The sequence below is a fragment of the Pinus tabuliformis genome, chromosome 3_2 (assembly GCF_031772625.1).
Source record: "Pinus tabuliformis cultivar Carrire ecotype Pingquan chromosome 3_2, CPIR1, whole genome shotgun sequence".
Lineage (NCBI taxonomy): Eukaryota > Viridiplantae > Streptophyta > Pinopsida > Pinales > Pinaceae > Pinus > Pinus tabuliformis.
In genome coordinates, this window is record NC_142302.1 from 38,812,531 (window position 1) to 38,836,521 (window position 23,991).

At 41.6% G+C, this 23,991-nt stretch overlaps 1 protein-coding gene across 1 annotated transcript in view; it reads right to left on the minus strand.

Annotated features, from left to right (window-relative positions):
- ELP6 (elongator protein 6) overlaps positions 1–23,991 on the minus strand; it is a 218,580-nt gene that overhangs the window by 116,905 nt on the left and 77,684 nt on the right. Inside the window, exon 2 of the mRNA XM_089415761.1 lies at positions 23,031–23,312. Within this exon, the coding sequence (XP_089271887.1) occupies positions 23,031–23,291 (261 nt within the window). The 5' untranslated portion in view covers positions 23,292–23,312. The remainder of the gene's footprint in view (positions 1–23,030; positions 23,313–23,991) is intronic.

The following is a 23,991-nucleotide window of genomic DNA, read 5'->3' on the forward strand; positions in this document are numbered from 1 at the left end:
GAAGCCGGTAGAACTGCATCCGACTGTCGTTTCCTAGATCTACTATTTCTGACTACTTTCGGGCCGAGAGGACTGCTCTATTGTGTTGGGAGCATCTGTTCCAGTGAGGAACCCCTTTCGTTTCACGCAAAAAGGTTTCTGGTAGCCCTAGCTACGTCATTTTTAAGATCTGGAGGTATACAGTGTTTATTTGCAGTTTACAGTGATTTTCTCTCTGTTTATTTCGGTTTTGGTTTATTTAGCTTTTTGTTTTTTTTATTACCGGATCTATACCTTTCATTTCTGCATATGCTCTTTGCCCCGCGACTCTGTGCGATCTGGGCAAATCAAAAATAGAAAGGAAAGATTTTTCTCATGCGTATGCTCTTTTCCGCTGTGCCTTAGTGTGATCTCGGAAAATCAGAAACATTGAGGAAAATATTTAGTTTCCGGCTAAAGCTAACTTCAAGCCGCAAGGTTCGTTTTTTTTGTATGTCTGTGTTGAGTTTTGTGTTTTTTGTTTTGTAGGGAAAAAGAGCTTTCTCAAAGCAAGCACGCAACCCAAAGCTTCAGTGACTAAAAAAAAACACCCCCCCCTCTCTCTCTCAAACTTTTAGTTTAGCTCACTTGGTCCAAAGCTAATTTATGAGAGTAGAGGTCTTGAGTTCAAGTCTCCTTTTTGTGGGGGCGGATTTTCATTTCCGCACATTCCCGCACTTCGTCAGCATCTTCATCAAATTTTCTTCAAAAAGCCATAACTTCTTCATCCGGAAGCCATTTTCAGAGCCGTTTTTTTTGAACCAGCCTAATTTTTCGAGATCTTTCCATTGGAACACTTAGTTTCAGCATCTATAGCTTCAGTTTCTGTTAAAATGGAAAGTCCATGCCAAGTTATTCTTGATAGCACCAACTACTTCCAATGGTGGTCCTACATTGTGGATTTACTTAGAAGTAAAAGTCTCTACAGAATAGCCTCAGGCCAAGAAACCAAACCGAAAGATGAAGATAAGGCAGCTAAATGGGAAAATAGGCAAGATCAAGCACGTGGGTTGATAGGGATGTCTATTTCTCCAGATCTTAGCTTCCATATTGCAGAACTTGATACTCCTGAGGAAGCAATGAAACAGATCACTAAAGTTTTTGGAATTAAAAATGAACTTAAAGCCCATCAACTTGAAAATGAGTTGCTTACATTGGACCCCAATAATTTTTCTTGCATTGAAGATTTTTTGTCCAAGTTCAAGGCCCTTAGACTTCTCTTGGAAGGTGTTAAGGTTAAGAAAGAAGATAGTAACCTTATCTATTCCATTCTTACTAAGTTGGGACCAGCCTATTCTGTGTTTGTTTCCACCTTCCATTCTACAAGAGAAGCCTTCATTTCTCAAGGACAAGCCTACAAGTCCTCTTCCTTTGATTCCTTGTGTGATTCTTTAATAAGAGAACAAGAAAAACTCTTACACCTTGGTTTTCTTCATCTTGGAAACTCTTCTAAGAAAGCGTTAGCCGCCCAGCAGCAACCAAATTCAAAGAATCCTAAGAAGTTGTATCCTAAAAGGAATGGTCCTAAACCAAACAAGGGTCCTAAGCAATTTCAGCCTCAAAATGAAAAATCATTTCAACAAAATGATAAGACAAATAAAAACAAAGGGAAGAAGACTGATAGACATTGCAACTTTTGTAATCGAGATGGCCACTTAGAATCCAAATGCTTTAAGAAGATGGAAGCCTTGGAAGCAGCAATGAAGAAGCATAACATCCATTTGGAGCACTCTTCAACTTAGACTTCATCTTCAGGAATAGCACTTTCTGCATGTGGTTGTCAAGCATCTCGGTCTGGCTATGCACTAAATGTATCTTCTTCTTCTCATTCTCATGAGTGGCTCATTGATTCTGGAGCTTCTTATCACATTGCCAAAAACAAAGCCATGTTTTCTTCTTTAAATGATTGTAACACCAAAAATATATATGTTGGTGATGATAGATCTCTTAGTGTTGTAGGCACTGGAACTATTCAAATAGACAATGGTCAATTTAATGATGTATTATGTGTTCCAACCTTATCCTACAACCTTCTATCTGTATATCAAATAACTCATTCAGGTGAAGGTAAAATCGTTGAATTTTCACCTCACGATGTTGTAATTAAGGACCTAAGAGATCCTAGACAAATTTTAGCTACTGGCATTGTTGATAAGTCTACAAGGTTGTATAAGTTTCACAACTTTGGGTCATCAAATCTTCCCTCGGTATTTGTTGCTCATAACGATGAAGTGAGCAAACTTTGGCATGAGTGATTTGGTCACTTAAACTATCGCTCCCTTCAGAATCTATGTAAAGAAAATATGGTGACAGGTCTTCCAATGGTATCTTGCAGAGATGGTGTTTGTTCCGGATGTGTACTTGGAAAACATCATCGGGACAGTTTTGAAAAACGTGCCTCTTGGCACGCCTCAGCCCCTTTACAGCTTGTGCATAGTGATTTATGTGGTCCACTTCTAGCTGTTTCATTCTCTGGCTACAAGTATTTCTTAACTTTCATTGATGATTTCTCCAGACGCACTTGGGCATACTTCTTAAAACTCAAGACTGAAGTCTTTAACATGTTCTTGGCCTTTAAGGCCTTTGTTGAAAAACAATCTGGACATCAAATTCTTAAGCTAAGATCTGATAATGGCGGAGAATATGTTAACAACAAATTCATCGACTTTTGCACTAAGAATGGAATTCAAATGCAACATACTGTTCCATATACTCCACAACAAAATGGTGTAGCTGAAAGGAAGAATCGCACCTTAAAGGAAATGGCTAATTGTATGCTTCAATATAAAGGACTTAGTCTTAATTATTGGGCAGAAGCAATTAACTGTGCAAATTACATAATAAATCGCACTCCTACTAAGGTTTTAAAGAATATCACTCCAGAAGAAGCATGGAGCTCAATTAAACCAGATGTAAGTCACTTTCGTGTTTTTGGAAGTGAAGCATGGGCCCATATTCCAAATGAGAAACATAAAGCTTTAGAACCTAAGAGTGAAAAATGTATTTTTGTTGGATATTCTGAAGATGTCAAAGGATATAGACTTATTCCACTTAAGTCCAAAAGTGTTATCATTAGAAGAGATGTAAAGTTTGCTGAAAATATATCGGCCTACGAGCCTAGTTCGGCGGATGTGCCACCTCTCCCTATCTCTTCTACTTTTGAAAATATTTCTTCTTCAGATGATAAAAGCGAGGATGACAATCCTCCCCCACCTTCTCAGGATCCTCCTTCAGCTCCTCAACTTCCAAAATGGGTCCGTGCTACTCGGGATGCAGCAGGTGATCTTGCCGGTGATCCTACAGATCAGCGACGTACACGTTCTCAATTCAATAGAGCCTCTTCTTTACTGGCTCAAGCTTCAGCAAATTATGATCCTGACACCTTTGCAGAAGCTTCAGGCCATCCAGATTGGGACACAGCTATGAATGAAGAATATCGTTCATTATTGGCAAACGATACATGGGATCTTGCTCCTCTACCAAAGGGACGAAAACTTGTTAGATGCAAATGGGTTTATAGAACCAAGTATGGACCAGATGGGAAAGTTGATAAACATAAAGCTCGTCTTGTTGCTAAGGGTTTTTCACAAGTTGAAGGCATTGACTATACTGAAACCTTCTCCCCTGTTGCCAAAATGAACTCTATCTGCCTTGTTCTTTCCCTTGCTGCCTCTTTCAAATGGGAAGTCCATCAGATGGATGTTAAATCTGCCTTCTTGCATGGGGACTTGCATGAAGAAATCTATATGGAACAACCTATTGGCTTTATACAAGCAAACTCCAGCCTTGTATGTCGGCTTAAGAAATCCCTTTATGGTCTCAAGCAAGCTCCTCGAGCTTGGTATGCCAAAATGGATAACTTTCTTTTAGAAAATGGCTTTTCTAGGTGTCATTCTGACAATACTGTCTACACCAAGAAAGTGGGCAAGTCTCTTATCATTCTTGTTCTTTATGTTGATGATCTTAACCTGACTGGTAGTGATCCCAACCTTATAAACCATGTGAAGTCTAGCCTTAAAAGGAAGTTTGAAATGACAGACTTAGGACACTTACATTATTTTCTTGGTCTTCAAGTCTTGCAATCCAAGGAAGGTATTTCCCTTTCCCAGTCCAAGTATGCCTGTGATATTCTACGCCATTTTCACATGGAAGACTGTAAGCCAACCCCTTCTCCCTTTCAGTCTAGAGTCAAACTTTCAGTCACTTGTACTTCTCCTGAAGTTGATGCTACCTTATACCGTCAACTTGTAGGAAAACTTTTGTATCTAACCCATACTCGTCCTGACCTATCCTTTGCTGTTGGCCTTGTTGCTCGGTTTATGCAAAACCCACGTGAAAGTCATTGGAAAGCAGCTAAAAGAATACTTCGTTATGTTCGAGGTACAATTCAGTTTGGAATTCATTACAGTGCCGAAGCATCTCCTCTATTGGTTGGTTTCACTGATTCCGATTGGGCTGGTGACCCTGATGATCGGAAGTCTACTGCAGGTTATGTGTTCACTCTTGGTTCAGGACCTATTACATGGGCTTGCAAGAAACAAGGTGCCATTTCTCTTTATTCAGCAGAATCAGAGTATCATGGTGTCGTAGAAGCTAGTAAGGAAGCCTTGTGGCTTCGTCAGATCTTGTCAGAGTTTGGCTTTCAGCAGCAACATCCGACTACACTTTGGTGTGATAATCAAAGTGCCATTCAACTATGCAAAGATCCAGTCCAACATCAGCGCAGCAAACACATTGAACTGCACATGCACTTCATCAGAAAGCTCATTCACGACCATGTTCTTGAAGTGCAATATTGTTCAACAGATGATCAAGTTGCAGACATCTTTACAAAGGCTCTCACAGAGGCAAAGTTTACTAAACTTCAATCTATGGTTGGAGTTCAGGAAGTTGTCACTAAGGGGGGATAGGCTCTAGTGCCTCCTTCCTTCTCCTATTGTGTCATATTTGTAAATCCTTCAATCCTATCCCAAGTTGTTCTTAAGGGGGGATGTTAGGATATTCCGACACATAGGAAATAGTTAAGTATAACTTGGTCTAGTATAGAGTTAGGTAAAGTGTGTTTCTTTACTATGTACATTTTGTAACTTACAATCCGACGGTCACGATATGTAGTGATCCGACGGTTCATTCTCTCCTCGGTATTACCGACACTTGATCCGTGGCTTAACACCCGATTGGTCCATGATCTCTATTTAAAGAGCATGGAGGGTCATTTGTAGGTTAACTGTTCATGAGAGAAGCGTATGTAAAATTTCATTCTTTTATTAATAAATTGCCTGAAGTGGTCGCGTTGGCTCAGGCCGTGGATTGTTTCCCTCTTTGAGGGTTTTAACCACGTCAAAAATACTGGTGTATTGATCTGTGATCTGTGTGTGAGCGGTGTCCTTTGGTGTTCTGTCTGAGGAACTTACCCTGTAAATTCCTACACTTCATGACTTCATCCTGATATTGCTTCAACATCAAATGGTGCTTTTGTTGGATGGTTTCTTCATCATAACATCTTTGTAGAGTTGAATCAATTATTTGCACCTTACTATCTCCAAGGCCTTCATAGGTGTCAAGGGTCCTTTGATCTTTTTCTTCCTTTGTCAGAGTTGTCATGCCTTCTTTCGAGAGATGTTAATGAATCTTGTCAGATAGTGATTCTTTATGACCATAGTGTTCTTCACATGCTTGATCTCTTTCTTCATTTTCTCCTTCATGATCTCTTTCTTCATTTGCTTCTTCTTGGATTGATTAGTCAACCACCTTATTCTCCTTATGAGAGAACTTTGACCTTTATTGCATTGTAGTACATGCCTTCGAGCATATCATTGGTGAAAGAGATCCTTTTATTCTTGATCATGCTTCTAGAACTTTTCCCATGACCCAATATATATGATGACATGACTTAAACTTTGATGCATACATACCTCCTCTTGATTTTGCTTTGACCATCTCAGCGTCATTTAATAGTTCTCCTCGATTAGTGTAGCCTTTCTTGCTTCATCTTCTCTTGCCTACATATCATCCTTTCTTGAATCCCATAAATGGGACTCCCAATGAGACATCTGCCCTTATGTATGAACCTTCTTTTGAAGATTCTATCAGAGGATCTTGAAGACCCTTATCTTGCAAATGTTTCTTCCTTTGATGATGGAGGCCTTCTAAGAATTTTAATCATGATCAATTATTCTTTCATTGTGGATGAGGTCCTATAATAGGTATGCTCCTTCTATATGAATATCTTGAGCTATATCTACACCATGCTCCTATATTCTAGAAGATATCTTTAACCATGCAATCTATTATATTTCTATATGCTCCTATACTACTCAAAACTTTGAAAGAAGACTTTAAGTAAAGAGGTTGACTTAGTCATAGTAGAGATCTGGAGGATCTTCCTTTTTCTACTTCTTGTCTTCTTCTTTCACTTCTTGAGTTACATGAGCTTCTTCCCTTTTTCTCTTGTTGTTGTTGTCCTTCTTAAGTTTAGGACAATCCCTTTTCTAGTGTTAAAATTGGCAACTAGGGCCAAACTCCATGTGGGTATCTTATTAATGGAAGCTGATATTTTTCCTGGATCCCTCTCATCGAGAGGTGTAGGATTGATCTAAAGATCATCCGATTCCAATAAGTATTCATGGAGATATGAATTTATTTGTGTTATAGGACAATTCATCAAGGTCGGCCAGCAACCAAATAAACCCCACTTGTGCTCAACGTTCTAGTATAAATAGAGGTGGCCTTCAAGTCATTTCAACACTTGGAATCTCTTCCTCTCTACTTGTCTTTGGGTTTTAGTAGGAGGAGAGATTCTAAGGGATAATGCTGCCCTAATCCAGAGGGCAGAAGCCGGAACTGTCGGGGATAGCCGGAATTGTTGGAATTGCCGAAACTGCCGGGAAAAGCCAGAACTGTCGGGAAAAGCCGGAACTGCCGAAACTGCCAGGAAAAGCCGGAATTGCCAGGAAAAGCCGGAACTGCCAAAACTGTCGGGAACTGCCGGAACTGCCGGGAAAAGTCGGAACTACCGAGAACTGCCGGAATTTCCGGGAAAAGCCGAAACTGCCGGAACTGCCCAAGAATAGCCAGGAATAGCTAGAACTGCCGAGAATAGTCGGAATTGCCGGAACTGCCGGGAATAGCCGGAACTGCCGGGAACAACCGGAACTACCGGGAACAGCCAAGAAAGCTGACGCAAAAGGCAGAAGCCAGAACTGTTGGGAACAGCCATAACTGCCGGAACAACCAAGAAAGCTGACGTAGAAGGCAGAAGCCAGAACTGCCGGGAATAGTCGAAACTGCCGGGAATTGTCGGAACTGCCGAAACTGCCGGGAATAGCAGGAATTGCCGGAACTGCCGGAACTGCTGGGAACAGTCGAAATTGCCGAAACTGCCAGAACAGCCAGAACATCTGTCTTCGAAGGAGAGCATCATGCAAGGGACAACTAACTAACATTGGGGCAGTTGTATTGTACTTAGCAGCAAATACACCAAGCATGCAATGTTACAGCTAGCATGCAAGGGACAGCATGCAAAGGAAAACAAGCATGCTAGGGACAACAAGCAAGCAAGATGTAGCCAGCACATAGGTCAATATGGCAACATGGTGTAGAAATGGCACATAATGCAGTACAGTGATGGGTACAGTCATGATTAATGAAGCATGATGAGATGCAGCACAGTGATGATGGGTGCAGCATAGTGATGATGGGTGCAGCGTGGTGTAGCACGGTGAGGTGCAGCATGATGACGAAATGCAGCACAACGATAGGTGAAGGAGTCACCTTGGAGAATCAATTGAAGCAGCATGTCTTCAACTGATCTCATGTATCATCTTCTTAGATATGATCTATGCTCTTATCTAGATGAGTCAAAGTGTTGACTTCTGTTGCAAATGTACTATCTCTCTCTCTCTCTGTTGAACTATTGAAGAACATATAAGAAGAATTGATCAAGGGTTTCCCCACATTGGGGCTTGTCCCTAGCTAGCACCACATCTTGTGTCCTCTTGTCTTGGCTTGTCTTCTGCGATTTATGTTTATGTTCTATCTACAGTTTACTTTAATGCTGATGTGATTGCTAATCTAGAAAAGATATTGAGCTAACTGTGAAAATTGAAATAAATTGCTCTAAGCATAGAACATACCTAAAATTAACATGGTATCAGAGTTGAGGTGAAGACAATGCCCAAGCAAGAGTGAAAGAGCCATCACCAAGACAGTTGGGAAAAGACAAAAGGATCAGTGGATTCCTCATCCCTCTTCAAATTCACCAAGGGTGAAGTCGAAGCAGAGAATATTATCAGAATAGTGCAGCAAAAGTTTCTGATGGCCTACCTAAAGATCACTTCATTGGGAAGTCCGGATCTAAGGGTGGAAGGAAAGGCAGATGCCTTGGTTGCAATAAGTTCGGCCATTATGCGAAGGAGTGTCTGAATGGCAGAGACACATCTCTTGATGAATATAACAATCATTCCAGGGACATCTTCAATGATCAAAGGAATGACAGGTAATGCAGGTCATCAAGGAAATGGCCGACTCTTCAAAGAAAGCAAGGAACCCCAGGTATGAAGAATCAAATGTTGTTTTTGATAAGATAAAGAAGCGTTATCTTGTATTGGCCCTCTCCTTCAGATTCTTTGGGAATCTGGCTTATTGATTGTAGTGCTTCAAGGCACTTCATCGGATAGAAGGGTGCACTCTCTAATTTGGTAGAGATGGAAACAATCGTGGGATTATACTTGGAGCTGATGCCACCTATCCCGGAAAGGGTGTAGGGAATGTTACCCCTCAATTGAATGAGGGTAACTCGATTCATTTACAGAATCTCTTTTATGTACCTGATCGCAAGAAGAACCTGGTGTCCATTTCAGCAATGGAAGTCAAAGGTTACAAGGTGGCACTCATCGATGGAAAGGTACGTGTTTGAAAATAGAATTTTCAAAGATGTTTTTGAATTGAGGGTTGTATCAAGTTGCAAGAAATCCACTGGGGACCATGTCCATTGACACATAGCACTGGAGGTCTGTGAGTCAGATGATGACAGGGATGCCTGAATTCAAAAAGAGCATGAAAGTACATGTCTGAGATGTACCGAAGGAAAATCTTACAAGGGGACCATTCCCCTCATGTAGCAGGTCCATAGGTTTGGAACAACCCGAGGGGTTTGAGATTGATGATCAGGAATCTCACGTATGCAAGTGGAAGAAAGCCCTTTATGTCTTGAAGCAAAACTCCCTGGGTGTAGTATGAGAGGATTGATAGCTGTCAGATGAAGCTAAGATTCACTAAGAGTGAAGCCGATCCAAACCATTGTTTGAAGGTTGTGGATGATAGACCTCTCATACCAGCACCTTATGAGGACGACCTATTTCTGACAGGTGCAGACCCTCTCATTTGCAGAAGTAAGAGGGAGTTGGATTCCAGATGTGGAATGATAAACTGCAAGCCTATGACTACCTCGAGGATCTTAACTTTCAGAAGTTATATGGTAGTGATGTCGGACCAGATTTGGGAAATGCCTCTGAGTTTCATAAACTCATTCGCGTTGATGTTCTTGGTGAACTTCCGTCCGGACATATGTTTTGCAGTTAGCATGGTGAGCTCATATTTGGTTGAGCCTCACTGGATTGGTGCCAAGAATCTTTTGTGATATCTTCGGGGCACAATCTCTCATGGATTGAGATACGCTGTCGGAAATATGAAACTGCATGATTATTCGAATGCTGACTGGGCAGGCAGTGTGGAGGATCACTAGATCACTTCTCAATGCTGGTTCTCTTTGAATTCTGCTTCGATATCATGGATGAGCAGGAAGCAGAAGTCGGTTTTTATAAGCACCGCCGAGACTGAATACATAGCTACGAGTATGATCTTGTGGGAAGTTGCATGGTTGCAGAAGCTCTTAAGTGAGCTATTTGTACACATGATGAATACCACTATGATTCTCTCTGACAACCAGAGGGGGGATTCGATTATTGAGGAATCTTGTATTCGATGATTGCTCCAGCAGATAGACATCAGATACTGCCTTATCTGGGATATGGTAAGTCGATGAGCGAGGAGGCTCCATCGCATTGAGACTGATGTACAGGTCGCAGACATTTTGTAAAAGCCCCGGGGAAAGGTCAAATCTGTGACTTTCCCGAACGACTTGGAGTCGTTGAGATACCTTCTTATAAGGGTCCTGCATGTTGCATGCATTAAGCTCTGGGAGCTCTGGGGGGCTTGGGATACTTACTAGAGCAACATATGACCACAGGGCAACTCACCTTCCCCTGGTGGTGCGCTATGTACAAGATGACAGGTTCAACCTTCCCCTGTGATACCCCGTGGCGACTATGGAACAGGATGATTAGTTCTCCTATGGGTCGAGATGACTAGTTTTCCCGTGGCAACTATGGAACAGGATGATTAGTTCTCCTGTGGGTCGGGATGATTAGTTCTCCTGTGGCAAATGTGGAACAGGATGATTAGTTCTCCTGTGGGCCGGGATGATTAGTTCTCCAATGGCAACTGTGAAACAAGATGATTAGTTCTCCTGTGGGTCGGGATGATTAGTTCTCTTGTGGCGACTGTAGGGCAGGATGATTCGTTCTCATATGGACAGGATGATTAGTTCTCCTGTTGAGGCATCCTACCCATGCAGTCTGGGACTCATGGGAAGTACCTCTCATCTGATCAATGAGCAGGGAAATGGGGTTAGGGACCATAGTAGTACTATCGATGGACGCATCGATGTATCTACCGTACTCCCTATGCTAGGATGACCTCCATTGATCTAGGATCAATGAAACTGATCTGGGATCAGTATGAGTGGTTTGAGACACTCTCTTGTGATATTGATCTGGGATCAATAAAACTAACTTCGGGCCAGTAAGAGTGATGTGACACACTCTCTTCAAATGAAACTGACTTCGAGTCAGTAGAGAATGGTATGAGACATTCTCGATCAATTCTTCTTCTTCATGGTTCAGCAGAGCAGAGCAGTGCAGGGCACTAATGGTAGAGATAGTACAGTCGGACATATGGATCAGCGGATGGAGTTCTCCCTAGTTGAGAGGTTAAAATTGGCAACTAGGGCCAAACTCCATGTGGGTCATCTTATTAATGGAAGCTGATATTTTTCTTGGATCCCTCTCATCAAGAGGTGTAGGATTGATCTAAAGATCATCCGATTCCGATAAGTATTCATGGAGATATGAATTTATTTTTGTTATGGGACAATTCGTCAAGGTCGACCAGCAACCAAATAAACCCCACTTGTGCTTAACATTTTAGTATAAATAGAGGTGGCCTTCAAGTCATTTCAACACACTTGGGATCTCTTCCTCTCTACTTGTCTTTGGGTTTTAGTAGGAGGAGAGATCCTAAGGGATAACGCTGCCCTAATCCAGAGGGCGGAAGCTGGAACTGTCGGGTATAGCCGGAATTGCTGGAACTGTCGAGAAAAGCCAGAACTGCCGGAACTGTTGGGAAAAGCCAGAACTGTCGGGAAAATCTGGAATTGTCGGGAAAAGCCGAAACTATCGGAAACTACCGAAAGTGCCAGGAAAAGTCGGAACTGCCGGGAAAAGCTAGAATTGCCAAGAACTATTGAAATTGCCGAAACTGCCAAAACTGTCGGGAACTACCTGAACTGCCGGGAAAAGCCGGAACTGTCGGAACTGCCGGGAATAGCCGGGAATAGCTGGAACTGCTGGGAATAGCCGGAATTGCTGAGACTGTCGGGAATAGCCGGAATTTCCGAAACTGCCGGGAACAGCGAGAATTGCGGGAACAGCTAGAACTGCCGGGAACAGCTAGAACTGCCGAAACAGTCGGGAAAGTTGATGCAGAGTGCAGAAGTTGGAACTGCCGGAACAGCCAAGAAAGCTGACGTAGAGGGCAGAAGCCGAAACTGCCGGGAAATGTCGGAATTGCCGAGAAACGCCGAAACTGCCGGAACTTCTGGGAATAGCCGGAATTGCTGGAACTGCTAGGAACAGCCGAAATTGCCGAAACTGCCGAGAACAGCGAAAATTGCCGAAACTGCCGGAAAAGGGATTGTCCTTCTTAAGTTTAGGACAATCCCTTTTCTAGTGTCCATATTCTTGGCATCCAAAGCATTGAACTTTGGACTTATCTCTATTGCTTGTTCTTCGTGGACCAAATTTGCCAAATTTTCTCTCTCTTGGCCATGGTAGCAAAAGTTTGCTCTTTTGATCCCCCCACATCATCCTTGGCTTTGAGTCTAGTTTCCTCTATCTTGCATAGAGACCATAGTTCACTTAGTGGGGTAGCTTACTTCTTGGCATATATGCTTGATGTGAAGTTGCCCCAATCCTCAGGTAGAGCATTGAGTACTACAATTGTGATTTCTCTGTCAGACATGACTTCTCCTAGCTCTTGAAGTTGATCCCTCATCTCAAAAATCTTCATGAAGTAAGGAGCTATTCCTTTGATATCTTCATTTTGTACAAATCATTTCATCGAGATATCACTTCTCAAGTTGTGCTTACCGAGAATAGCTCTATTAGTTTATCATAGATTTCTTTTGATGTTTCAAATTTGGAGACATAAGGAATGACAGAGTCTTTGATGGATTCTATTAGAATCATTTAAGCTCTTGTCTCATCCTTATTGTACTTGGCTAAGGCTTGAGTTTGTTCCTTAGCAGGGATAGCGATATTCCCTTTGATGTGGTCTAGAATTTCATTCTCTTTGAGAAGTAAATCAGTCCTCTTCTTCCATGCAAGGAAGTTAGTGGTCCCAACCAATTTGTTGTTTTCCTTGCAAAAAGACATTGAGGTATATTCAAGAGGACATATACTTACTTGATAGAGTTTGAGATGTAGTGAACTTGCTTTCTTCTTGAAGACTTGATGGCTTGCCTTCCTTAGATCTTGATGCTCTTCAAGTTGCTTTCTCCAAATGGACTTGCTTGATGATGAGATTTGCTTGATGACTTGACTTGTAGTGTTTTTCCTTTTGAAGATGGTGTAGCTTGATGTAGGTCCCTCTTTGATTTGCTCTTCTTGTAGGCTCCTTTATACAAGGCATTTCTTCTTGATTTGAAGTTTGTAGTCTTCCTTGATGAATAGTAGATGGTAGACCTTCTTGTCCTTGATGTGATTGGCACTTCTTGGCTTGATGCTTCAACCTTGTAGTTGTTTTTGAGATGTTGTTCCTTGATGAGTCACCTTATGAGTGTTCTTGAGATGCCCTTTCCTTGATGTCTCACCTTAGCTCTGATACCATGTTTAAGAATCTTGGGCAATGGGGTATAGTAGGATTCTTCTAGATTTGATAACAATTTGTGAAGCTCTTTTACTATTTATCTTGTTAGCTTAATCTTCTTCTTATTATTATTAATGCATGTGTGTTTACTTCATCAAACTGCTACCAAAAACATAAGAACAAGAACACAAGATGTTGGCTCTCTGCCAGGGCAAAACCTCTCTCTCTTAGAGAGGAAAACCCTTTCGTAAGTTTCTCTTATTGAAGCTTCTTATTGATCAATGCCAAACCCTAGACCCTTGACAAGAATATCCTCCAAGCACAAGTCAAGTCCTTCCTTCTTTCGGCACTTTGTTTCCCGGCACTTCATCCTCCAGCACTTCGTTCTTCTTCCGACAACTGATGATAGATCTTGTTATGCTAGCTCTAGAAGAGATATTTCTCCTTGATCCTTAGTGAACTCTTTCAAATATGAGGAGTTATTCCTCCCTTGCCCAACCAAGCTCTTTCTTGAGATATAGTTGCAGACTTGTTATGACAGTAGCGCAGCCTTATTTCTTCGCACATATGAGGGGATTCCTTGCGAGATTGACCTCTTCCTTCTTCGCTTGGTAGAGCTCCTTTTTCGCTTGATTGAGAGGCCTTATAGGCCTACTTTGATTGCCCAACCCTATTACACTTTGATCTTCTTCTTCCTCCTTTCTTTGCTGCCCTTGGAGACTCTACTTTCGTCCTTCTATTACCTTTGTTGCCCTTTATCTTGCCTTCTACCTTCTCTAATTTTAGAGGCGAAGAATGTTTTTCGTTGGAGGAGTGGACAACCTCTATATATAGAGGTTTGTTCCTCCTTTAGGCTGACTTGAGGCCGACTAGTAGACTTGAGGCCGACTTGACTTTTCCACTTCAGTTTGCTTCTTTGGTGATGTCATTGCTAGGAGAGGACTTGTGGCTTCGCTTGGAGGAATATCTTTAACTCTAATACATAAATTGTTAAAATTGGCAACTAGGGCCAAACTCCATGTGGGTCATCTTATTTATGGCAATTGATATTTTTCTTTGATCCCTCTCATTGAGAGGTGTAGGATTGATCTAAAGATCATCCAATTCCGATAAGTATTCATGGATTTATGACTTTATTTGTGTTATAAGACAATTCGTCAAGGTCGGCCAGCAACCAAATAAACTCCACATGTGCTCAACGTTTTAGTATAAAAGGAGATGACTTGAGAGTCATTTCACACACACTTCTATCTTGATTTTTCTCCACTTGTCTTGGGTTTTAGTGGAAGAGAAATCTAGGAGTGGAAGCCCTAGATGTTGGAGGAAAAGAAGGTATCCCTAACGCAGTCCTAGAAGGCAACCCTAATGCAGTCCTAAGAAAGCAGCCCTAGCCGCAGTCCAAGCAAGCATCACAAGAGCTCATCAAAGGAGCCCAAGGAACTTGGCTAAGGGAGAAAGGTAACTATATGGAAGCCGCAACAAGAAGGCTAGGATAGCGAGGGAGATAAGGGCTAACCGAGCTGCTGTTAGAGGGCCGAGGAGCTGAGATTGGAGGTCGAGTTGAAGAAGGATGAACGCAGGTATGTTTGGGGCAGCGAAAAGGTAAGGGAAGACTGTTTTGAGTGGGTTGTAGGTGACAGCGTGGGACTGTGGTAGGCCGCAGTCCCTACCACCTCAAAACAGGGACAGCGTGAAGAGTTTGAGGGCTCAAACATGCCTAGAACAGCAACGTGCTAGGGGAGGTGCACTATGAAGGTGTGTTGCAATCCTTGAGGATTGTTTGTGGATTGATAGATAGGTGTGTGAGGTTTGCCAGATACCCTAACCAGTCACAATATAAGCAGCAGTGTAGGTAGACTTGGAAGTTGGAATAGCAGTGTTGAAGGGATAATAGTGCTAGTAAATGGGACAGCTAGGCTACATGGTGCTGCTAAGACACATGGGATAGCAGCAAGGTATGTCAAGGCTATTGGGATAGCAGCAAGGTATAGCAAGTTGTGATGGGACAGCAGCAAGGTATAGCAAGTTGTGATGGGACAACAGCAAAACAATGGCACAGCAAGCTAACATGGAATGGCTATGTCACTAATAGTGGGACAGCAATATGCCACATAGGACAGCAGTGGCTATCATGGTGCAACAATGGCACATGGGACAGCAGTGCAGCATAAGGTGCAACAGTATGATGTGTACAGCATGATCGTGAGGTCCAGCATTGTGATGATGGGTGCAACATGGTGTAGCATGATGACGAGATGCAGCACAATGATAGCTGAAAGGAGTGACCTTGGAGAATCAGTTGAAGTAGCATGTCTTCAACTGATCTCATGTATCATCTTCTTAGGGATGATCTATGCTCTTATCAAGATATGTCAAACTGTTGACTTTTGTTGTAAATGTACTATCTCTCTCTCTCTCTCTCTCTGCAAAACTATTGAAGACATTATAAGAAGAATTGATCAAGGGTTTCCCCACATTGGGGTTTGTCCCTGGCTAGCGCCACATCTTGTGTCCTCGTCTTGGCTTGTCTTCTGCGATTTATGTTTATGTTCTATCTGCAGTTTACTTTAATGCTGATGTAATTGCTAATCTTGAAAAGATATTGAGCTAACTGTGAAAATTGAAATAAATTGCTCTAAGCATGGAACATACCTAAAATTAACATGGTATCAGAGCTGAGGTGAAGACAAAGCCCAAGCAAGAGTGAAAGAGCCATCACCGAAGATAGTTGGGAAAGGACAAAAGGATCAATGGATTCCTCATCCCTCTTCAAATTCGCCAAGCGTGAAGTCAAAGCAGAGAACATTATCAGAATGGTGCAGCGGAAGCTTCTGATAGCCCACCTAAAGATCACATCAATGGTAAGTCTGGATCTAGGGGTGGAAAGAAAGACAGATGCCTTGTTTGTAATAAGTTCGGCCATTATGCGAAGGAGTATCCGAATGGCAGAGACACATCTCTTGATGAAGATAACAATCATTCCAGGGACATCTTCAATGATCGGAGGAATGACAGGTAATGCAGGTCATCAAGGAAATGGCCGACTCTTCAAAGAAAGCAAGGAACCCCAGGTATGAAGAATCAAATGTTGTTTCTGATAAGATAAAGAAGTGTTATCTTGTATTGGCCCTCTCCTTCAAATTCTGTGGGAATCTAGCTTATTGATTGTAGTGCTTCAAGGCACTTCATCAAATAGAAGGGTGATCTCTCTAATTTAGTAGAGATGGAAACAATCGTGGGATTATACTTGGAGTCGATGCCACCTATCCCAGAAAGGGTGTAGGGAATGTTACCCCTCAATTGAATGAGGGTAACTCGATTCATTTACAAGAATCTCTTTATGTACCTGATCGCAAGAAGAACCTGGTGTCCATTTCGGCAATGGAAGTCAAAGGTTTCAGGGTGGCATTCATCGATGGAAAGGTACGTGTTTGAAAATGAAATTTTCAAAGATGCTTTTACTCATGGATTCAGGGTTGGCAATTTGTATCAAGTTGCAGGAAGTCCATTGGGGACCATGTCAGTTGACACATCTCGTCTACTTTATGGGGCCCTACCCGATATGAGTCAGATGGTGACAGGGATGCCTGAATTCAAAAAGAGCATGAAGGTACATGTCTGAGATGTACCGAAGGAAAATCTTACAAGGGGATCATTCCCCTCATGTAGCAGGTCCACAGATTTGGAACAACCCGAGGGGTTTGAGATTCATGATCGGGAATTTCATGTATGCAGGTGGAAGAAGGCCCTGTATGGCATGAAGCAAAACACCCTGTGCTTAATATGATAGGATTGATAGCTGTCTGATGAAGCTGAGATTCACTAGGAGTGAAGCTGATCCAAACCATTGCTTGAAGGTTGTGGATGATAGACCTCTCATACTGGCACCTTATGAGGACGACCTCTTTCTAACAGGTGCAAACCCTCTCAAGTAAGAGGGAGTTGGATTCCAGATTTGGAATGGTAAACTGCAAGCCCGTGACTACCTCGATGGAACTTAACTTTCAGAAGTTATGTGGTAGTGATGCCAGACCAGATTTGGGAAATGCCTCTGAGTTTCATAAAACTCATTCGTGTTGATGTTCTTGGGGAACTTCCGTCCGGACATATGTTTTGCAGTTAGCATGATGAGCTCATATATGGTTGAGCCTCTCTGGATTAGTGCCAAAAATCATTTGAGATATCTTCGGGGCACAATCTCTCATGGATTGAGATACACTGCCGGAAATATGAAGCTGCATGGTTATTCGAATGCTGACTGGGCAGGCAGTGCGGAGGATCTCAAGAGAACTTCTGAGTGTTGATTCTCTTTGGGTTCTACTTGTTATCCTGGATGAGCAGGGAGCAAAAGACAGTTGCTTTGAGCACCACTGAGACCGAATACATAGATACAAGTATGACCTCGTGTGAAGCTGCCTGGTTGCAAAAGCTCTTTAGTGAGTTGTTTGTACACATGATGGATACCACCATGATCTTCTGTGTCAACTAGGGAGGAATTCGATCATTGAGGAATCCCGTATTCCATGATTGCTCCAGCATATAGACATCAAATACTACCTTATCTAGGATATGGTATGTCGATGAGCAAGGAAGTTTCATCGCATTGAAACTGATGTACAAGTCGCAGTCATTCTGTCAAAGCCCCGGGGAAAGGTCAAATTTGTGACCTTCCCGAATGACTTGGAGATGTTGAGAGACCCTCTTATGAGGAACCTGCATGATGCATGTATTGAGTTCTGGGAGCTCTGGGGGGCTTGGGGGCTTGGGGTTCTTGGAGCAACAAGCAACCACAGGGCGACTCACCCTCCGCTAATGGTGCGCTGTGTACAGGGTGAATGGTTCAGCCTTCCCCTGTGATACCCCGTGTTGACTTATGGACATGATAAGTGGTTCTCCTGTCGAGACATCCTATCCATGCAGTTTGGGACTCATGGGAAGTACCTCTCATCTAGCCAATGGGGTTAGGGACCATAGTAGTACTATCGATGGATGCATCGTTGTATCTACCATACTCCCTAGGCTAGGATGACCTCCATTGATCTGGGATCAATGAAACTGATCTGGGATCAGTAGGAGTGGTTTGAGACACTCTCTTGTGATATTGATTTGGTATCAATAAAATTGACTTCGGGTCAGTAAGAGTGATATGACTCACTCTCTTGGAACTAACCTGGGATCAGTAAGAGTGGTATGACACACTCTCTTCATATGGAACTGACTTCGAGTCGGTAGAGAATGGTATGAGACATTCTCGATCAATTCTTCTTCTTCATGGTTCAGCAGAGCAGAGTAGTGTAGGGCACTAATGGCAGAGATAGTACAATCGAACAAATGGATCAGCGGATGGAGTTCTCCCTAGTTGAGAGGGAGTGTTAAAATTGGCGATTAGGGCCAAAATCCATGTGGGTCATCTTATTTATGGCAGCTAACATTTTTCTTGAATCCCTCTCATCAAGAGATGTAAGATTGATCTAAAGATCATCCGATTCTGATAAGTATTCATGGAGTTATGAATTTATTTGTGTTATAAGACAATTCGTCAAGGTCGGCCAGCAACCAAATAAACCCCACATGTGCTCAACGTTTTAGTATAAAAGGAGATGACTTGAGAGTCATTTCACACACACTTCTATCTTGATTTCTCTCCACTTGTCTTGGGTTTTAGTGGAAGAGAAATCTAGGAGTGGAAGCCCTAGACATTGGAGGAAAAGAAGGTAGCCCTAACGCAGTCCTAAGAAAGCAGCCCTAGCCGCAGTCCAAGCAAGCATCACAAGAGCTCATCAAAGGAACCCAAGGAACTTGGTTAAGGGAGAAAGAAGTCGCAGCAAGAAGGCTAGGACAGTGAGGGAGATAAGGGCTAACCGAGCTGTTGTTAGAGGGTTGAGGAGCTGAGCTTGGAGGCTGAGTTGAAGAAGGATGAACACGGGTATGTTTGGGGCAACGAAAAGGTAAGGGAACATTGTTTTGAGTGGGTTGTAGGTGACAGCGTGGGACTGTGGTTGGCCGCAGTCCCTACCACCTCAAAAAAGGGACAGTGTGGAGAGTTTGAGGGCTCAAACATGCCCAAAACAGTAGTGTGTTAGGGGAGTTGTACTATGAAGGTGTGTTGCAATTCTTGAGGGTTGTTTGTGGACTGATAGATAGGAGAGTGAGGTCTGCCAGATACCCTAACCAGTCACAATATAAGCAACAGTGTAACTAGACTTGAAACAGCAGTGTTGAAGGGACAGTTGTGCTAGTAAATGGGACAGTTGGGCTACATGGTGCTGCTAAGACACATGGGACAGTAGCAAGTTATGGCAAGGCTATTGGGACTAGTGTTGTGAAAATTGCGATATTATCGGAAAATCGCAATTTTTTGAGTTTGGCGATATTATCGCCCGATTTTTACATTATTTTTTTCGCAAAAAATCTCGATAATTTGAAAAAATCGTGATTTTTCAATTTTTTGGGAAAAAATCTTGGAAAAAAAATAATTTTTTCCCCGATTTTTTGATGAGGAGGAGGAGGTGACACAACCTACCCAGGCTACCCCTGTCACCAGTAGAGGATGTGGTCTACCTCTTGTAGCTCCTAGTTCTTGAGCTTCTAGAGCACAGCAGAGTCCACTGCCAACTCCACCGGCATCTACATCTAGAGGGAAAGAGAAAGCTATTGCATTTTCTCGCAAGAGGGGTAGAGGAAATCAGTAGTATTAGACTTTAGTTATTTGGTTCATTTCATTGTATATGACATTATGACTCATGATATGAGATACATTATTATATTTCTTGTTGATATTTTGAGGCTAAGTTGGGACTCAGGAGTCAAGACTTACTATTCAGGACATGATTCACTGTTATGTGTGATGTAGCACTAGAAATGATATTACACATCTTATATATTAGTTCTTTTATCATATTTATGTGTCAATGCATTTATTTTATGTCGTAGATGCTTTAGATATTAAAAAAATTGGGAAAAAAATGAATATTTTTGTATTTTACGAATTTTTCCCCATTATTTCACGATTTTTTCCGATTTTTTCCCTTGCCGGTAATATCCCAATAACGATAACAGCAACATTGATTGGGACAACAGCAAGGTATAGCAAGCTGTGATGGGACAGCAGCAAGGTATAGCAAGTTGTGATGGGACAGCAAACTAACATCGAATGGCTATGTCACTAATAGTGGGACAGCAGTATGCCACATAGGACAACAGTGGCTAGCATGGTGCAACAATGGCACATTGGACAGCAGTGCAGCATAAGGTGCAACAGTATGATGTGTACAGCATGGTCATGAGGTCCAGCATTGTGATGATGGGTGCAGCACGGTGAGGCGCAACATGATGACGAGATGCAGCACAATGATAGGTGAAGGAGTCACCTTGGAGAATCAGTTGAAGCAGCATGTCTTCAACTGATCTCATGTATCATCTTCTTAGAGATGATCTATGCTCTTATCTAGATAAGTCGAAGTGTTGACTTCTGTTGTAAATGTACTCTCTCTCTCTCTCTCTATTGAACTATGGAAGAACATATAAGAAGAATTGATCAAGGGTTTCCCCACATTGGGGTTTGTCCCTGGCCAGTACCACATCTTGTATCCTCTTGTCTTGGCTTGTCTTCTACGATTTATGTTTATGTTCTATCTGCAGTTTACTTTAAAGCTGATGTAATTGATAATCTGGAAAAGATATTGAGCTAACTGTGAAAATTGAAATAAATTGCTCTAAGCATAGAACATACCTAAAATTAACATAAATATACATGGTGTAACATGCCCTTAAGGTCTTCAACATTTTCTTTTGACTCTTTGACTCACCTATAGCACTTTAACATGTGCTAGACCTATTTCAATGAGCAAGAAACTCATTGATAAATATAACAAAAATAAAATTTCTTTTCTTGAATAAATACAAATATCAAAAGTACATTTATGAAGACCGAACCTAGTTACACTTTCTTCAACAATGCCATCACTTGCCTCAGGCTCTCATTGATCATCTCAAAGATAGTGGGTTTTCGAGACTTGCCCATATCGACAACCCTGCTTGGACCTCTATTTGGCATCAAGGTTGGTTATCTGCTAGGGATCTACAAAAAGATCAGGAATTCCAAGAAAGTTGGAGAGGTTATATGAACGCTCTTGCTGTTGGACATATAAGACTATCCCAAAACAATGATGTGTTGGTATGGGTTCACTCTTCGATGGGCACTTATTCTCCCAAGATGGGGTATCTCCATCTCATTATGGTTGATGCTGTAATCGAAGGGGAGTGGTGGTGGAAAGGTGTTTGGAGGGTTAAGTGCCCAGCAAAGTCCCATCTTTTCATGTGGTGTCTCCTGGCTAATAAAGTTCCCACCTAGGATATAATGCAAAAGCATCATAAGATTGGCCTTGGCTAGTGCTCCTTATGCAAGTCGAGCGGTGAACCAATTGAGCACTTATTTGTTGAATGTTCTTTTTCCTGTCAGGTATGAAATATTTGCAGCATTGTATTTGCCCGTGACTGTATATGGCAAGGTCCCTGTTTCGAGGAGAGGTGGAGGATATGGGTACAAAACAAGAATACTAAACCTTTTAGGGCATTGCCTCTTCTCATCTATTGCAGTACATGGTTAACAAGAAATAAAGAATTTTTTCAAAATAATTCATCCTGTCTAGATCAGGTGGCTGCTGAAGTCATGGCTATTCTTTCACATTTCCCTCAACCTTGCTCTTCCCCCAGGATTAGAATTGTTGTTCCAACGGAGCCTGATAAATCGCTCCCATGGGGTTTCTTTGATGGGGCTGAATAGGGGGGTGATCTCAAATGCGGAGGTGATTTTATTCTATACTTATCTGAGCAGCATTTCTTCAAAGTTAGCATGGGTCTAGAGAGGGGAAAAAACAACCTGGCCAAACTGTTTGAATGCCATTCATTATTGGCATTCGCCAAAGAAAAGGGTTGTGATCAATTACACGTTTTTGGTGATTCTTTGCTGGTCATCAACTGGGTTAATGAGATTCAACAGTGTCACAGCTTACACCTTATAAATCTTCTGGAGGACTTGCTAAGGATAAAACTCACTTATGTATCCTTTTCCTGTACTCATATTTACAGAGAGCGAATGTGGGAGGCAAATCAGCTTTCTAAGGAAGGCCTTCAGCTTGATCAGGGGTTATGGTCCGTTGAAGAAATGATGAACGGTGAACACTACCAGTTTTTCCATCGTCCATTCATGGACAATCCTGTTATCTGAATATAGTACCTGGTTAAATTTCCGTTGTTTTCTGTTGTCTCTTTTTGATGGGCTATTTGCAGACCCTTGTGAATGAATGCTGTATATGCTGATCATGACAGATGAACTGTATTTTCTCTTTTCCAGCCATTGATTGGATCTGGGCAGATCTTTCTTGAATACACACTTGGATGTGTCAAGTGTATATACAAAATGTAATTTTATTTACTTTATAAATGAAACTATGGTTTTTTTCCTCAGATTAAAAAAAAAACAAATCTAATTCTAAGAGAGAAATATATTCTACAAACTTTCTATCATGGAATAGCTAACTCACTAACACGTAATGTAGATTTCCGCTCAATGTTGAAATATAAATTTCTAAACACTATCAAATATATGTTTCAAAATATAAATAAACAATTATTGCAGAAAACAAATACCAAACTATGTGCTTCAAAATATAAATAAATAATTATTTTAGAAAACAAATATCAAATTATGTTTGAATGCAAATTTAACCAATAAAAAGATTGTTAACTAGAAAAGGCTTTAATTTTAGTAGTTACAAACATACAAATTGAATAAAAAAACTTACAAGTTTTCTTAAAATCCGTTCATAATGCACAAATGGCTCACTTAGAGCAATAAACAACACTGATCCAACTGTAGGTGAAACTTTTTGAGCCCTTGCTTTGGGCAACATAGCACTTTCGGAAGAACCCATCAGCATCTTCTTGATGAGGCAGTGGAGAATGAAAGCACCACTAGTAGCCACACAATCTTTGATAACTACAACCTTCCCAGGCTGCAATATGTTGCTGCCTTGTAAGGCCAAAGCTTCATCCAATAATGTCATTGATATTGTGATTATTTTATCCTGTCAAATGTCAAAGGAAACAACACGCATTATGAGATAATGTAGCTCATCGACATAAGATGTGTTTAAATGCATCATTAACCAAATCCTGTTTTTAAGAAGTTACATATATGTCAACAAATTATTCCTATATCGTTGAATCACATGCAATATTACATTGTTCAAATCTTCATATACATTACCAAATCATTAATTTTCAGACCATGGCAAGCAGATTTTGCACTTAGAAAGAATAACCTAAAAAACTAGGTAGCTGAAAAAAACCCTTCAATCAGGATTCAGAAGTACACTAATCTACAAATACCTGAAAAATATGAACAGTGAACCCACAAAACAGAACCACTCAATACTGCCCAAACAAACTGTTCTCTCCTAGGACTTCGCATCCACCTAGCAACAATTACAACTTAACACATCAACACATACCTTTTCCTTCTGTTCATGGACTAGTGCACTGTTGTAGCTACTACTTCCTGGTCAGGGCTTCTAACAGCACCGGTTAAGCCTTCTCCAACTGTCCAAATAGCCTCCTAACAGTTGTGGCTTCCCTTCATTGATGAGCTACTCCCATACGCTGAGGTCTGGGCTGGTTTCCAGCCTACTGTTCAGCCTTACGGCCCTCCTTACTAAAGTATGAGCACGGCCTTCCTCCTAGCTCATGTACAGGACTGTGGCTGCC